The following is a 16,613-nucleotide window of genomic DNA, read 5'->3' as shown; positions in this document are numbered from 1 at the left end:
TTTTACGAGTGCCCCAACAGGTTACAGAAAAAGAAGCAACAGCAGCAGAGAAAAACCACTGCTACTGCTGTAGCCAGATGGTTTATTTAATTGTGCGCCGTTGCACCATTCTCCATAAACTCCACCCAGGAGCTGCCTTCAGTATGCCACGTGCGCTTCCCCCACCTCACTTTTGCCAGCAGCAGATCCAGGAAAGACACCAGAAATAGATTTCTGCATTGTATTGGCCAAAAAATATATATATATATATGCAACTAGTTCAATTCACATTATAGCTGAAGGCAAACCTGATCCAGTTTAGTCTGGCAGTGGAACGGGCCCATCGTGAGGCTTTCACATGCACGGTGGCAGGTTTATTGTCCATAAACATCAATGGATATGCTTTCCCCTACACTTCCATTAGACAGTAACACTAGTTACTGCAATGACTATAAAAACCATCTAAGCACTTGATGGCTGGCTGCTCCTTTATAGAAGTCGTATATCACCTTTTCATTCAATTACTGTAGAATCAGAGTGTGGTTGATGCTGCTGTTAAAGACTCCTGCTCATCATGAAAGTCCTTGCGTAATAAAGATTCACTTCAGTGACTCCAGTGTACACCTTTGTCCTTAGCTGTCCAGCCGGGGTGGGCCTGAAACTGCTTTTTCAGCTCTATCACTGTAGCAGAGGTAAAATATCTCACAAAAAGCACAAGCAGGTTTTCTCATTTAAAGAGATTGAATGAAGTTAGCAACAGCTATATAACACCAGCTGCCATTCACCCTCCCTCTGGAAAAAAAATGTATTGTGTCACATCCTGAGCTTTGAAGGCTGTTTTCACTCTGCAGTAGCAGCAGGCACAGACAAAACCTCAGAAAAAGAGGCTCTGGTTTTTTTGCAGCACAACTCAAAACAGCGGTGATATTTTTATTTCTTCCTCTCCACGAGTGCTAGAGGAAAAATCGACATGTTGCATCCAGACGTGAGGGTGAGGACAGTTTTAGAAATACCAGGCCATTGCTGTTGCTTATGGGCAAGCTCCCCACTACAATAAATTAGCTTAAAAAGTAAATCTGTACCCTGGTGCCATAATATGATGAAAGATGTTTGTATAGGAACGGAAACTCTGAACTGCCTTTCATACCCCTTTAACTGAAAAAGCCCCCTCAGAGCGAAATACTATGTCCATTGTGCTGTGGCGCCATCATGTGGCCAAAAAACAGACTGCAGCCCTGATCAAAAGTCTGCCCTGGGGTTGTTCCATTGAAAATAACGTGGCTGAGGTGAATTTTATTTGCTTGCCCTGTTATAAAGTTCACAAATCATTTTATGCTTTCACCCCCCTCCCTCTACCCAAATAAAAAAAACAACCCCTACTGACACCTCAGAATCGGTTTGTTCTGCCATTAGGACAAAAAAAAAAAAAAACTCTTTCCACAGGAAATATGGTGTGCGTGGAATTATTATACAGAGACCTAAATTGATCCACCACTGTCCCAACTTCTTCCGCTTGCTCTGCTGGTACTTTATCTGATAGATGGGATGAATTACTTCACAGCTGCAACGCTGCCCTGGCTCCTGGCTGCAACCCAGGCCAAGAAAACATCCCTAGAGTGTAAGAGACATTGTAAAGAGAGAGGCCAATAGTTAACATTTATTAAGTATGCCAATACAACACAGTACCAATGTCCTGTGGATTAAGTTACTGTGAAATAAATGATTTTTCCAATGTATCAAAATTCCCCTTCCCACTGAAATATTCTTGCAGGAATAACATGTATAGAATGTTTGTACGTTTGGGAAGCTTGCCAGGTGCCCTTGGACAGGATGCTGGGCTCGATGGACCCTTGGTCTTTTCCCAGTGTGGCATTACTTATGTACTTATGTAACTAAGGAAGAAACAATGACCCCCGACACAGTGGTGAAGGCGGTTAGCTTAGCAGAGTTTAAAAAGGGGTTGGACGGTTTCCTAAAGGACAAGTCCATAAACCGCTACTAAATGGACTTGGGAAACATCCACAATTCCGGGAATAACGTGTCTAGAATGTTTGTACGTTTGGGAAGCTCGCCAGGTGCCCTTGGCCTGGATTGGCCACTGTCGTGGACAGGATGCTGGGCTCGATGGACCCTTGGTCTTTTCCCAGTATGGCATTACTTATGTACTTATGGTAGGATAATGCTGCCCCTTTATTACCTACACATTTTCTCCACCGAGGTAACGAACCGGACACAGCTACTGAAACTTCACCATTACTACGTACCCCAAACTCGTTCCCCCCCCCCCCCCAGACCTCGCCCTGTGTTCACTGTTTTCTCCACCAGCCGGGGACTCACCTGCAGTGTTTCACCACGCACTCGTTGCTGCAGTATTCTTTATCCCAGTCCTTACTCTCCACGGGTAGGTTCTCACAGCCTGAGCGTACACAACGGGATTGGGGAGAGGGCGGCGCTTCTTGTGGGGGGGAGCCGCTGATCAGCTGCACCTCCATTGAGGCAGGAGGAGACTCCACCTGGACGGCAGGACAAGGGGAAGAAGGGAATTTAAAAAAAAAAAAAAGAAAACAAAATCAAATGCCTGCTGCCCCTTTCTCTTTTCCAACCCCACTCAAAGCCCCAAATCCTGTGTTGTAATCGTGCCTCGGGTGCATTATTTGGCTTACTTTAGCTAGACAGCAGCTCCAGCACACAGGAACCAGTAGAAGATGTCACAAATAAGCGTGCCTTGCCTTTTGAGAAAGTCAATGATCCTCTCATGCTCCTAGATTTTCCTTCCTTTGCTTACCTTTGTAATGCAGACTGTCAACGCAGAATAATTGCAACCAGATGATCCTCTGTGGTTGTCTCCGGCTTTACCCCTCACTCCCCCACCAGTGAGGATCCTCTGTTCCCATCCCAGTCTTTAACTCTTATCCCCCCACCCCAACGCTGAGGATCCTCTGTGGCTGTGAAGGCTTTACCCAACTGCCGAGGATCTTCTACAGATAAAAGTACTTTAAGAAACCATCTTGTCAAATTACATTGCACCCTCACCCTTCACAGATCCACTGAACTCTAGTGACGCTACAGGCTCCCCAATTATAGCTAGTGATCCCCTAATGACCACAAAGTAACTCCAAGCGACACCCAGCTGCAGCAGCATTTTACAGGTCTCACCTCTGGCACCACGTCAGTCTCTATGTCCATGTGCTGGGGAGGAGATGCAGAAACCACAGGAGTCTCTGGGCTAGCAGCAGGGGAGCTCTCCTTGGGGGGTGAGATTACAGCAGGGACTGCAGGGATGGGCTGAGGCTGGATCTGCAGCGTCGTAGCAGGCTGCATGGGGGGTGGGATAATCTTGATCTGCAGGGGCGGGGGCTGCAGGTTGAGCCGCAGTTTCTGCATGGCCTGGAGGGGAGGCGGTTGTAGGATAGCCACGGGCTGCTGCTGGGGAGGGATTTGGGGCATCTGCTGAAGCGGGGGCGGCTGCAGTCGAGGTGGGGGCATCTGCATGGCGGCCTGCAGCACCGAGCGGGTGACGATCTTGGTCTGCGCAGGGGCGGTCTGTAGCTGCAGCCCGCGGGAAGTTACCAGGTTGGCGGGGATGACCGTGACCAAACTCTGCGAGGCAGAGCCCAGGGAGGCCGCCAGCTGGCCCCGGCTCAGCACTTGCTTGCAGATGATAATCTTGCTGATGCTGGGCTGAGGGGAGGAGGCGGGAGGCGCTGGGGAAGGGGTGTACTGGGATGTAGTGGGAGTCACCACCACTGCAGCGGAGGGGGACACAGACTCTGCCACCAGCGACGGGGGCTCCTGCACCGGCTGTGGCACCTCCAGTTCTACCACTTCTGCCACAGGCTGCGGAGAGAAGAAAAACTCCATGAATCCGGACCACCCACCTCTCCTCAGAACAGTGTATGCCTCACTCTGCTCTCAAAAATGGATTACCACAGTCTTAATGGCTTATGCCCCCTCCCCCATAACATCTTACACTGCCACACTTCCCCCTCCCCTCCCCCCCAACCAAAATGTTTTCCACGTTCCCCGCTACTGGTTGAAACTAATCAAGGAACAGCTTAGTGGCTAGAACAGTATCGGGGAAGCCAGGGTTCAAATCCCTCTTCCACCAATGCTCCGTGTGACCGCAGGCAAGTGACTTCACCCTCCGCTGCCTTGGGTCCAAGACTAAGCCGAAACCCATGAGCTCAGAACTGGAAAAGTGATGTAATCAAACCCAAATCTCCTCCACACCCCCGCCCCTATAACAAGCACGAGCGATGTCTGTATTTCTCCCTCCCTTACCTGAGAGAGCTGGTTTGCTTTGTACTCAGCCAGGGCTTTCAGGTAATCTTTCTTGGCCGCTTCAGTCTTTCTCTTGTAAACCTGGGAAAAGAGGGGCACAGGACAGAAGAAGGGTGGTCTGTAAATTCAGCAGCATCAGGACCAAGTACACTGTATCTATCCCTCTAGCTCTGGGGAATCAGTCCTTTGGTCTTAGTCTCGAGCTCCTTTCTTTCCAGTTTCACTCTAATTTTGCTTCCTATATTCTCAGACATTTTCCCTGTGGTTTGTTCTTCAACCATCTATTTATTACCCTCACACTTTTTTCTTACATTCTCGTGCTTTGGTGTATCTCTGCTCTGTGATCATCTTAGCTCAAATCAGCTCCATTTTACTGGTTACACCTCAATTTTCACTCATGTTCTGCAGAGTGACATTAGAAAAGGAAGCTCAGAATGTGTTCTACGTCACTATTGGAAGAATAAGCCCTCTAGGAGCTACCCAAGTGTGCGTGCTCTCCACGAATTAATTCCTGGCTCAGGCTGGCTCTGTTAGATACACGTTGCTATGGTATACACTGGGCTCCCGCAACAGCAGCAAAAACTCTTTCCGCAGCTTGTGTCATAGGAACCACGGAATGAGAATGACCCAGAGGTTCTCAGGATTGACAGTGAGAAAGAACACAATCTGCATTTTGAATTCCAGATGCTCGCTGACGTTAACTGTGTGTAAAACAAGGGAGGGGAAGGGACGCAGATTAAACTCGTTTGAATTACTCATTTTTTAAAACACCCACCATGTTGATTTTACATAAACACTAGTAAAAAAGCCCCGTTTCTGATGCAAATGAAACGGGGGCTAGCAAGGTTTTCTTCTGTGTGCATGTGGGAGTGTGTGTGTTCCTGCCCTCTCTCCCCTCCCCCCTCTGAGTCCTTCATTGTTACAGAGAGAGCGATTTGATTTCCTGCTTTGCTGTTTTCCTTCACTGTTTGTGTTAGAGAGAGAGCGAGGGCGGGGCAGACACTCATGGGGAAACCGGATATCTCTCCCTCTTCACACTTCCGGTTGGAGGCTTCATAGAACGTTGGTGTTGCCTTTTATATATAGAGATGATCCGAGTGTGTCAGATGGGAGAAAGTATAAAGACAGGCAATCACAAATACTCCTAAAACCATGAGTGGCAAAACTGGCCTCCCTCCTTTGAAACAACAGTTGGGAGATATGATAGAGGTCTATAAAATAATGAGTGGAGTGGAACGGGTAGACATGAATCATTTGTTTACTCTTTCTAAAAATACTAGGACTAGGGGGCATGCGATGAAGCTACAAAGTAGTAAATTTAATACGGATCGGAGAACATTTTTCTTCACTCAACATGTAATTAAACTCTGGAATTCGTTGCCAGAGAATGTGGTAAAGGCAGTTAGCTTAGCGGGGTTTCAAAAAAAAAAAAAAAAAGGGTTTGGACGGCTTCCTAAAGGAAAAGTTCATAGACCATTATTACAATGGGGAAAATCCACTGCTTATTTCTGGGATAAGCAGCATAAAATGTATTGAACTTTCTTGGGATCTTTCATCAGGAGCTGTGACTTCAGATGTGCAAAACATAATTCAAGCCATTTTACTGTGTGGCTATCAATAAACAAGTTGTATGAACGCACTGTGAAAAGTTACAGAACATTTCCCTGGACTTGTTCACTCTGTGGGTTTGCAGATAACACCAGAGACTGAATAATTCTGAAATGATTACACTGATTTCCAATTCATAGAGTGAGGTCTGGGGATATGGGTGCAGCTAATCTATTAACTAGTACATTTACAATTTACTCCTATATAAAGTGAAAGATGAAGAAAAGAGCAGCTCTCTGTTCCACTTTTAGCTTGCTAGTATTTCTAAAACAGTCTCCTGTGATATCAGAGGAAAGAGAAGAGCCTCACAGATTCAGCAATTTACACATCTACAGAGAGGAAATCCCATAATCCTCCACTTCCCCTACTCCTCTCCCAGGCCCCATCTCTTGCATGTCCTTGCCCAAGCCCCACCCACAGCATGCCCTTGTCCCTGTCCCAGGCTCTGCCCCTCCCCCATTTTTTCTGCAATTCTCCCAAGCCCCTCTCCCGGATCTCTCTCTCTCTCACCTGTTTCTGCTCCTCTCCCAGACTATCCCACATGGAAGCCACGATCTTAGACACTTCTCCAAAGGTAGCATTGGGATTCTGGCCCTTGATGGCGGCTTGCGTATCCCGAAAGAAGAGGGCGTAAGCCGAGACGGGCTTCTGTGGCTCATTGGGGTCTTTCTTCTTTTTCTTCTTGGGTGTCTTCTGCTTCCGGCCTGTTTCTACTGTCACAACCTTGGGCAGCATGACCTGTGAGGGGAAAGGAATGACAGATAACTTTACTGAACTGCAGTGGACGAAAAGAGGTGTCTTCTCCCCCCAGCTGCTCTTCAGGTTCACATCAGAAAGGGAGCATCACAGGAGAGAGCTTACTTGCTCCCCTTTATCCAAGGGGTTCAGCCCCATTTTTAAACCTCCCTCTTCCACTATAGTGGTGGATACGTGGAATGCCCTCCCGCAGGAGGTGGTGGAGATGAAAACGGTAATGGAATTCAAACATGCGTGGGATAAACACAAAGGAATCCTGTTTTGAAGGAATGGTTCCACAGAATCTTAGCGGAGATTGGGTGGCGACGCCGGTAATTGGGAAACAAAATGGGAGCTGGGCAGACTTCTACTGTCTACGCCCTGATCGTGACTGAATAGATATGGATGAGCTTGAGTGTAAATTTTAAGGGGTTTCGACGTTAAGCTTCAGAACTTAGTACAGGAAGAGTGCTGGGCAGACTTCTACGGTCTGTGCCCTGAGAATGGTAAGGACAAATCAAACTCGGGTATACATATAAAGTATCACATACCACAGAAAATGAGTTTATCTTGTTGGGCAGACTGGATGGCGTCTTTATCTGCCGTTATTTACTATGTTATAGTCCATCATAGCACCAACAATCTTTAGTTAAAGGACACAAAGTGTAGCTATCAAATAAACCTAGGTAGCTATTTCTACAGTGTAAATGATCAGGTCTTCCTCCCTGTGATTAGACTGTCTCATGAAGCAGAGTCTGTCTTCTATGAGTATCAGTACTGTAGGAATCGTAAGGCATAACAAAAGCTTTAGAGAGCTGTGAACAATCACCTCTGCAGCATCCCCAGCAACCAGACAACATGAAGGGCAGGAGCGGGTCTGGAAACTGAATTCAGACCTCCTAGGCAGTCAGCCTGAGAAAAACCATCATGTGGACGGAGAGCAAATCGCAACCCTTTATTATCTCACCACCTTTCTCACACTAAAGATGAGTCCCGCTAACTTAAGTTACTGTAATCAATGCAGACACACGTGAGGTGCTCCAATATTGCTCTCCTCCCTTCTCGGTCTCACCTGTCGGAACTCCTCCGCCTCGTCCTCGTGCTGCGAACCGGTAGGGGATGGCGTGGTTGAGAGACGGTCTTCCGGCGACTGAACCGGAGGCAGGATGGCCCCAGCCCCCAGACTCAGTCCAAGCTGGGAGCTCAGTTCCGATTGGTCAATGGTGGTCAGCTGGCCGTGGGCTAGCAAGTCTGAAGTCAGGCCGGCCATAGAAACATCAATAGTCACAGGGGGGTTGGCACTGTACTGCGTTCCAATAGTGTGCTCCAGCTCCTACAAGAATTAAAGGGGAAGGGGGAGGGGAGAGAATGAACCAAAGATTACAGGCCTCTCTCACACACTTCCATGCTATGGGGCTTCCCAGTGCACCTCAAGAGCAGCCCAAATTGGCAGCTTCCAGCATTACGTGACACCTAAAACGAACGGCAAGAGGTTTCCACACTGTACATCAGGGACTCTCAACCCAATCCTCGGGACACAGCCAGCACAGTCAGGTTTTCCAGGAAATCCACAATAAATGTAAATGAGATCAATTTTCAAGCACGGCCTCCACTGTATGCAAATCTCTCTCATGCATATTCATTGTGGGTCTCCTGAAATCCTGACTGGCCAGCTGTGTTCTGAGGACCGGTTGAGAACAGGGGTCCTCGTGGAAGTCTACGCATGTTGGCGTCATATGCGTTTCCAGGCAATCCTGGAGCCTCAAACACTGCTTAAAACAGGCCAGGCTTTGTGCAGTTTTGAAACAGATAAGAACCAGCTACTGGGTGAACTGGAAACCGAACAACCTAACACCGCAGCAGAGATACTCGTTCTCGATAGGGTGAGCATGGGGAAAGAGGGTGTCTTCCACTCCCCTCCCAAGCCTTACCATAGAGAATCCACTGCTCAGGAGCCCACCAGTCTGCTCCATCACCTCGTGAGACATGCTGACTGGCAGTTCCAGCGTCTGCACCCCGTACTGGGCTGAGAAGCTGCCTTCGTGGGTGGGGTCGCCCAGGTCATCAAAGTGGCTGACCACGTCGGAGACGGCCAGAGTGGGGTCAGCGTCCAGTGTGATGGGAGGGAGCTCGAACTCCTCATCACCCAGGTTTGGGGTGTGGAATGTCTGTGATTCCAAAATAAAACAGGTTACAAGAAAGACATGGCACATCAAGAATTCTCTCCCCAGCTAGTCACTGCCCCAGTCTTCCTCTAAATACAATATGTGATACCTCTCTGGAATCTCCAATTCTATCTCCCACATCCTACCGCTAAGGGTCCTCTGTGCCCATCCCGGGCTTTACCCCTCACTCTCCCACTGCTGAGGATCATGTGGGCCCCGGGCCAAGCTTCACCTCTCTCCACCACCATGGGTCCTCTCTACCTGTCCCGGGCTTTGCTCCTCATCCCCAACCACCGAGGATCCTCTGCACCCATTCCAGGCTTCCTTGAATCTTGCTACTGTCTATTTCTACCACCTCCAGTGGAGAACTGTTCCATGAACCCACCGCCTTTTCTGTGGTAACATACTGGTACTCCTGAGTTTGCCCCCTAGAGCTTCACATCAAAAGCCCTCACCCTAGATAAGCAGCATAACATGTTTTGTAATTTTTGGGGGGAATCTTGCCAGGTATTTGTGACCTGGATTGGCCACTGTTGGAAACAGGATGCTGGGCTTGATGGACCTTTGGTCTTTCCCAGTATGGCAACACTTATGTACTTATGTACTTGGGATTCTGAATGGAATCTTGCTGCTCTTTGGGGTTCTACATGGAATGTTGCCACACTTTGAAATTCTGCATGGAATCTTGTTATTCTTTAGAATTCTAGAACGTTGCAACTCTTTGGGGTTCTACATGGAATGTTGCTACTCTTCAAGTTTTTGCCAGGTACTTGTGACCTGGATTGGCCACTGTTGGAAACAGAATGCTGGGCTTGATGGACCTTTGGTCTGTCCCAGTATGGCAACACTTATGTACATGGAATTCTGAATGGAATCGTGCTACTCTTTGGGGTTCTATATGGAATGTTGCCACACTTTGAAATTCTGCATGGAATCTTGTTATTCTTTAGAATTCTAGAACGTTGCAACTCTTTGGGGTTCTACATGGAATGTTGCTACTCTTCAAGTTTTTGCCAGGTACTTGTGACCTGGATTGGCCACTGTTGGAAACAGAATGCTGGGCTTGATGGACCTTTGGTCTGTCCCAGTATGGCAACACTTATGTACATGGAATTCTGAATGGAATCGTGCTACTCTTTGGGGTTCTATATGGAATGCTGCCACACTTTGAAATTCTGCATGGAATCTTGTTGTTCTTTAGAATTCTAGAATGTTGCAACTCTTTGGGGTTCTACATGGAATGTTGCTACTCTTCAAGTTTTTGCCAGGTACATATGACCTGGATTGGCCACTGTTGGAAACAGGATGCTGGGCTTGATGGACCTTTGGTCTGTCCCAGTGTGGCAATACTTCACACAAAACACCAGTGTATCTTACACGTTCCTTATAGTGCCAGAAAGTGAAAACTCTTAGCACAGAAACGCAGACTCAGCGTTTCTCCCGTGCCAGGAGAACCTTGGGTGGAAATGAAGGAAAACAGTCGGACATCCAATGTGCCCGTCAGCGGTTTATTCTGAGCGAAGTGACCGATTCTTCCCTGAAGAGAACAGCAGTTCCCCTTTTTTCTAAACAAAGCAGTTACTTAAGTATGATGAAGGTTCCTTTGATTTATTATCCAGCCAGGCCTGTCAGTATAAATAAGCTGGCACCTCTTAATAAATCAACTATATATGCGTACTTTTCGTTTCATATGTGGCTGGATATCTAGCAGTAATCTCCCTGCCCCCCTCTGCTGGGAGCACCCCTCCCCGAACGCTCCTGCTGATGATTTAATGAACTATTATTTCTCAGCTGGCGTGCTTGATGACGGGGCTCCACTTTAGGATTCTCTGCAACTCCCTCAGCAATACCACCACATGGTCCCAAGGGGAATAAAGTTTTTATCGAGCTCCAGCTTTTTGGAATGCGCTGCCAACTCACATTTTCTTACGTTAAAAAGGTTGCTTAAGACTTTTTTTGTTTAAGAAGTATATAGTGGGATCTTTTAATTAAGTTATTTTATTCTGAATGTGTTCATTCTTTTATTTATTTGTAACCCGCAGTGAAATGTATCGGTATTAGCGGGCTATAAGTCCTGTATAAAATAAAATTACCGTAACACTAGGACGAATGCAGGTGTCTGAGCAAAGAAAGGCCTCACTCACCTCGGCTCCAGTGAGGAAGGGGTGGCCTGAACCAGTGATGGTCAAGTAATTGTCACTACCCCCAGGGAACTGGAAAAGAAACAAGAGTCAGATTCCCCGGATACACAAGCCTTTGCTGCTTAGGGAGCACACAAAATACAACATTATTTGGTAAGGGCTCTGAACTTTGGAATAATTTACCAGCATACAGAAAATGAAAGAAGAAATTAGGTCTTACCTGATACCGAGGAGCTGAACTGTCTCAGCTCAGTTTTCTATCTCCACACAACAATGCCACAGGTTTTGGAAAAGTGGGAAGCTACTTAATAGTATTACAAAATTATGGGCCCCTTTTACTGAACCGCGCTAGCAATTCCTGTGTGGCAAATATGATGCAGCCCAGACTGCGGCGCATCTGTTGTGCCTGGAATCGCTAGCACAGTTTAGTAAAAGAGGTCCAATAGGCAGTTTAGATGACCCTTGAAAACTTGGTGTGACCAAGCAGTGGGTTTTAAGCCTGTAAAACTGTATTGCTTATTTCTTGAAGTGTATTTCTCTAGTTTGGCCAGCAGGTGGTGCTTGTTTATCTTTAAAGCTATTACAGAGAACTGACTGTTCCTTCTTTAGTTAATACAGATAAGAGGTACCCTGCAGTGATGTGGCCAGCTACTTTTAAAACTTGTTGTTCTGGGCTCTGATTGGCCCAGGAGCTCAATTCATCTAGGAATGTACTGGCTGTCTCTCCAGCCTTAGCCATGGAGAAAAGAGAGAAGGATCTCCTGCTGAGGCCCTGTGAACAGTTAGATTTGATCATCTGTGAGCAGCTATATGTCCTCATCGCCCCAGGTACTATTTAGATAGTAAAGAAATATTTAGATAGTGTTATAATTGATCCATATTTCAGTTACTTGTTATTGTTTTGCTGATTGCACCTTTTCTGTTCATTGTTCTAATTTTTCATGACAATAAACATTTTTAGTTTATTGCCTCTGCTTGTCTGGACTAAGAATCCTGGTGGTTTGTGTGTTGGGTCTGTGAGTGCTTTCTAGGAACTGTGGGACCACTGGGAGTGTGTTCCCCAGTAACCTAGAAATCACTGGTGATAATTTGAGAGCAGGAGACTCGCCCAGAGGCGGTTGGGACCCAGTTAGTGGGAGGAGGGTGCTAGTGTAGAGCACAAGCGGCAGGTGCAGGCATACCTGAGCTGTGCTGGGGATAGAACCTCTAAGTGGCCGTGGGGTAGCCCCAGGCAGGTGGCTAGGCGTTTGGTTATTCCAAAAATGTGTTGAATTATTGATGTATAACTGTGTTATATTCTCTCCCCCCTTCGCTATTTTTGTTATTTTTATATTTGTATTAGGTTATTTGTATTTTTAAACTTGATGGTTAAACGGGTTATTAGCAATTAAATTACCGGTAAATTTAATATCCCAATGACTATTCCATACGCACTAATAGTTATCTTGCAAACCACTGCAAAACAATGTAATCTCTAACAACTGTTAAATGTAAGCCACATTGAACCGAAACTGGTTTTTGGATAATTGTGGAACAAAAGTACAATAAATTAAAACCTCCATATATAAAATTGGGCCTTGGGCATTTGGGTCAGGATTAGGTGGATATCACAAAGATACATTTCAAAAGATTATCCCTAAGAAATCCAATACTAATCAAAATACAGCAAAACACTATTGTATAATATTTGGGTTTGGTGGCAGGGATTTTCCATAGAGTGATAGATTCCGGCCACGGTAGACTGGGTTCTGAAAATCTGCATTTAAGAACTGGAATAAAACAAAACTTTCATAGGGCCGGACATGCCCCAGCATCAAGTGACTTGAAAGTCAGAGCTTAAGGAAAATGCCAGAATGTTAATGCCAGGCAGAGCCCTGGAGAGAAAAGAGTTTTACCTCTCGGTAGGATTCAACATCCATGCAACATCAGTCGTTTTCCAATTTAAACCTAACTGCTGCTATATGAAACCATGGCTCAAACAGTAGTAGCTCTACCACTGTTTAAAGACAACGATGGTTAATATAGTTTTGGCTTCTGGCGTTACTCTTAAATTAAAAAAAAAAAGGGTTGAATATTAGATAAACAAATTAGTTAAAAAGTTATTTTTTTTTGCATTATGTTGTCTTAGGTCTATTAGATCTTCTTTAAGTTCTGTGAATTTTAGAACCATTGCTCAAGCAGTTTTACAACCACATCTAGAATACTGCAACTAAGATTTTGCTGATGCTGCGCCTGGTTCAAATCACCAGCTGTGCAAAAATGTCAGCAGGTCTTAATGTCAGCAGCTGCTGATGTGCGGGCACTGCTAAAGTGGAATCAACTGAGCTCTGACGAAGCCACAGCACAATGGCTGAAACGTCGGTTCCACTTAGTCACAGCAAGAACCGGAGAACCGCAAAAATAATGATGCGCCACGGAAGCCTACAAGAACAACTGAGCTCTAGTTGGACATACGTTAAGTCCCCTCATTTAAAGCAAGTAGCTGAACACATTCTTATTATTAGCAAGCACAATTCCACATTATCCATAATAATAAAAGACGTCTGCCACGAAACGCCTAGCTAGCCACCTGGGGCTACCCCGCAACCACTTAGAGTTTATCCCAAGCACAGCTCAGGTCTGCTTGCACCTCTCGCTTGTGCTCTACAATTGCACCCACCGACTGGGTCCCAACCGCCTCTGGGCAAGTCTCTCGCTCTCAAATTATCCCCAGTGGTTCCTTGGTTACTGAGGCCACACTCCCAGTGGTCCCACAGTTCCTAGAAAGCACCCACAAACCCAACACACAAACTACCAGGATTCTTAGTCAGTCCAGACAAACAGAGACAATAAACTGTTTATTGTCATGAAAAATTAGAACAATGAACACAAAAGGTGCAATCAGCGAAACAATAGGTAACTGAATCTAAACATTTGATTACTATCTAAATAGTACCTGGGGAGTTCAAGATCTATTGCTGCTCACAGGCTATCAAATATAACTGTTCACAGGGTCTCAACAAAGAGATCTTTCTCTCTCTTCTCCCAAACTGAGACTGGGGCAAAAGCCAGTACATCCTACATGAATTGAGCTCCTGGGCCAATCAGAGCCCAGAACAACAAGTTACTTGCTATCTGTGTTAGACTAAAGAAAAAACAGACATTCCTCTGTAACAGTTTTAAAGTAAGGAAAGACCACCTGCTGGCCAATAGGAGAAATACACTTCAAGAATTAATTAAGGCAGTTTTACAGGCTTTAAACCCCCCCCCCCCCCCCCCCCCCCCGTTTTGTGACAACTTCCTTTATGTTTTGACAGTGGCTGTCCGCCTTTACGTTTGAATGGAACTCCCATCAGGGACATCCTAATGCTGTGAGTAAACCAAACACTGAACCTCATTCTGGTTACAACTGGCCTCCTCCTTTTCTTTTTGCCTTACTTTGCTTGCTTCTGGGTGTTGGAAAAGGACTTCTTCACTCCAGGACACATAAGCCTCCCCACCTGATCCAATGCCTGCTCTATATACATCCCTTATAGGAAAATGAAATAATAAAGTTTTGTGAACTATTATTGCTTATGAAAAGCATCCACGCAACATAGCCATGTTTCAATCTATCTTCAACAGGGGTGAAACATGCCAGCCAATATGACACATTACAGAGCAAGAGCTATATTTCCAATAAGAATCTAACATAAATTCAACAGAATAAACCCTTTGTTTTTGTGCAGTAGAGGAGTGTGGTAGCCGTGTTAGTCCACTCTTAAGGTTATCAATAGAAATCAACCAAAATAAAACATGGAAAAGAAAATAAGATGATACCTTTTTTATTGGACATAACTTAATACATTTCTTGATTAGCTTTCCAAGGTTGCCCTTCTTCGTCAGATCGGAAATAAGCAAATGTGCTAGCTGACAGTGTATATAAGTGAAAACATTCAAGCATTACTATGACAGTCTGACAGGGTGGGAGGATGGGGGTGGGTAGGAGGTATGCATGGGGACATCAAAGCATATCATTGATATTCTAACAGGATGGGTGTGGATAGGTGAGGAATGGGGTGATCAACAGAGACATACAGCTTTATGGTTTATAATGGGCTAGGAACCCCAGATCCTTGTTAAGTCCTTTCTGTTGGGTGTTAAAATATTCAATCATTCTGACTTTTAAGATCTTATGTTCTTGTATGGTTTTAAAGTTACCTTTCAGGATTCTCACTGTGAAGTCACTGGTCCTGGTCCTGTAAAATGCTGACCAACAGGGGTGGGAGCCCTACTGGCACCAGTATTGTTCATGTGATGTCTATATAAATTGAATCTTGTCTTAAGCATCTGGCCTGTTTCTCCAATATAGCATCCTTCGTTACATTTTTTACACTGAATGATGTATACCACGTTGGAAGATGAGCAAGTGAAATTTTTGTGCAGTGAAAGGGTTTATACCATTGGATTTCTGTTAGAATTCAACTGAGATTACAGCTCTTGTTTATTAGGTTCTTAATATACTGCCTTTCTGGGTGTGAATCAAGGCAGTGTACATAAAAACAAGGGGGAAAATGGGGGGGAGGGGATCTATGGTTTCCTTTTCAGTAACTGTGGTGTGAATCCTTCACCTCTCTAACAAGTCCCAATGGGGAGAGTCCTGGGAAAATCAGGACAATTTATTATGATTGCTCATTAATAGAAGAGCAATTCCTTTATTAGTATCTTCATGTGTCATATAAGCAAATATGGACTAGTGTAAACTCCATTAATTCAGGTCCTACCCAAGGACTTCATTATTATAATATGCTGTCCAAGTAGGATAGGTTTTGTTGCCTCCCTCCTCCCCCCCAAAAAATGGGATTATGGCATTTAAGTATAAAGTTTCCAAGTATTTTGGGGTGTCCAAGCGGTATTGCTTCAAAAGTTTCAACCACAATTACAGCTACCCTATTTGTATCTCCAAAAGTCTTGCTTCAGTTTGTAAAGGCATTTTATTTTCTTCCAGATTTTTTTGTTCAAATAATAATAATAATGTTTTCCTCTGTGGCGAATAATTTAAGTCCATTCATTTGAGTCCTCCCAAGGACTTACAGACCTAGCAGCACAAAATACATACTGCTCTGAGTATGATACTTTTCTTGCAGATGTGGGTTTGTCTTTTATTTATTTATTGCATTTGTATCCCACATTTTCCCCACCTATTTGCAGGCTCAATGTGGCTTACATAATTTTGTTATTACATTGTCATTCCAGGTTATCAGATATAGTTATTGGTAAGTTGCAGAGATTACATAAGGGAAGTAAGAAGGAAAGTGATTAGGGGATAAGTAGAGAAATACTTGAGAACTATTATCATCATCATTAGCAGCAGATGTTGAAGACAAACGTGAAAAGTAGGAGGGCCGGAAACGACAATAAAGAAAGAGGACCCTGACTCCCCCCTGAAAAAGATAAAAGAAGGAGACTCTGCTCCAGTCTGCAACTTTGGAGAAAGGTAGGGGGGGGTCAAGGCCGAGCCTCTGGTGACAGGGGAGAGAAACGGGGCCGCTGTTTTACCTCCATCACCGCCGCGTCCTCTTCTTTCCACCGCCGGCCGCCGCTTCCTGACACAACCAACATGGCCGCCGCTCCAGGCCGGAAGCGAAGACAAACAACTTCCGGGGAAAGAGGAATGTTTGGAGGAGGAGGAGAAGACGGAAAGTAAGTAAGGGGAGAAAAGAGACCCTTTGAGACAGACGTTAAG

The 16,613-nt window shown here is 45.4% G+C and overlaps 1 protein-coding gene across 1 annotated transcript; it reads right to left on the bottom strand.

Annotated features, from left to right (window-relative positions):
- Nucleotides 1-872: 872 nt before the first annotated feature.
- Nucleotides 873-16,489, bottom strand: TOX4 (TOX high mobility group box family member 4). Its single transcript, XM_030187810.1, has 9 exons — nucleotides 16,427-16,489; nucleotides 10,913-10,981; nucleotides 8,535-8,771; nucleotides 7,676-7,936; nucleotides 6,379-6,606; nucleotides 4,261-4,341; nucleotides 3,136-3,816; nucleotides 2,317-2,492; nucleotides 873-1,590 (listed from the first exon to the last, which is right to left on the bottom strand). Exons 1-9 carry the CDS (start codon nucleotides 16,487-16,489, stop codon nucleotides 1,530-1,532), a joined length of 1,857 nt encoding a protein of 618 aa, XP_030043670.1. The 3' UTR covers nucleotides 873-1,529.
- Between the last annotated feature and the right edge of the window lie 124 nt (nucleotides 16,490-16,613).

Source organism: Microcaecilia unicolor, chromosome 14 (assembly GCF_901765095.1).
Source record: "Microcaecilia unicolor chromosome 14, aMicUni1.1, whole genome shotgun sequence".
Taxonomy (NCBI): Eukaryota; Metazoa; Chordata; class Amphibia; order Gymnophiona; family Siphonopidae; genus Microcaecilia; species Microcaecilia unicolor.
Note: the sequence above shows the minus strand (reverse complement) of the source record. Positions and strands in the feature narration are given on the sequence as shown.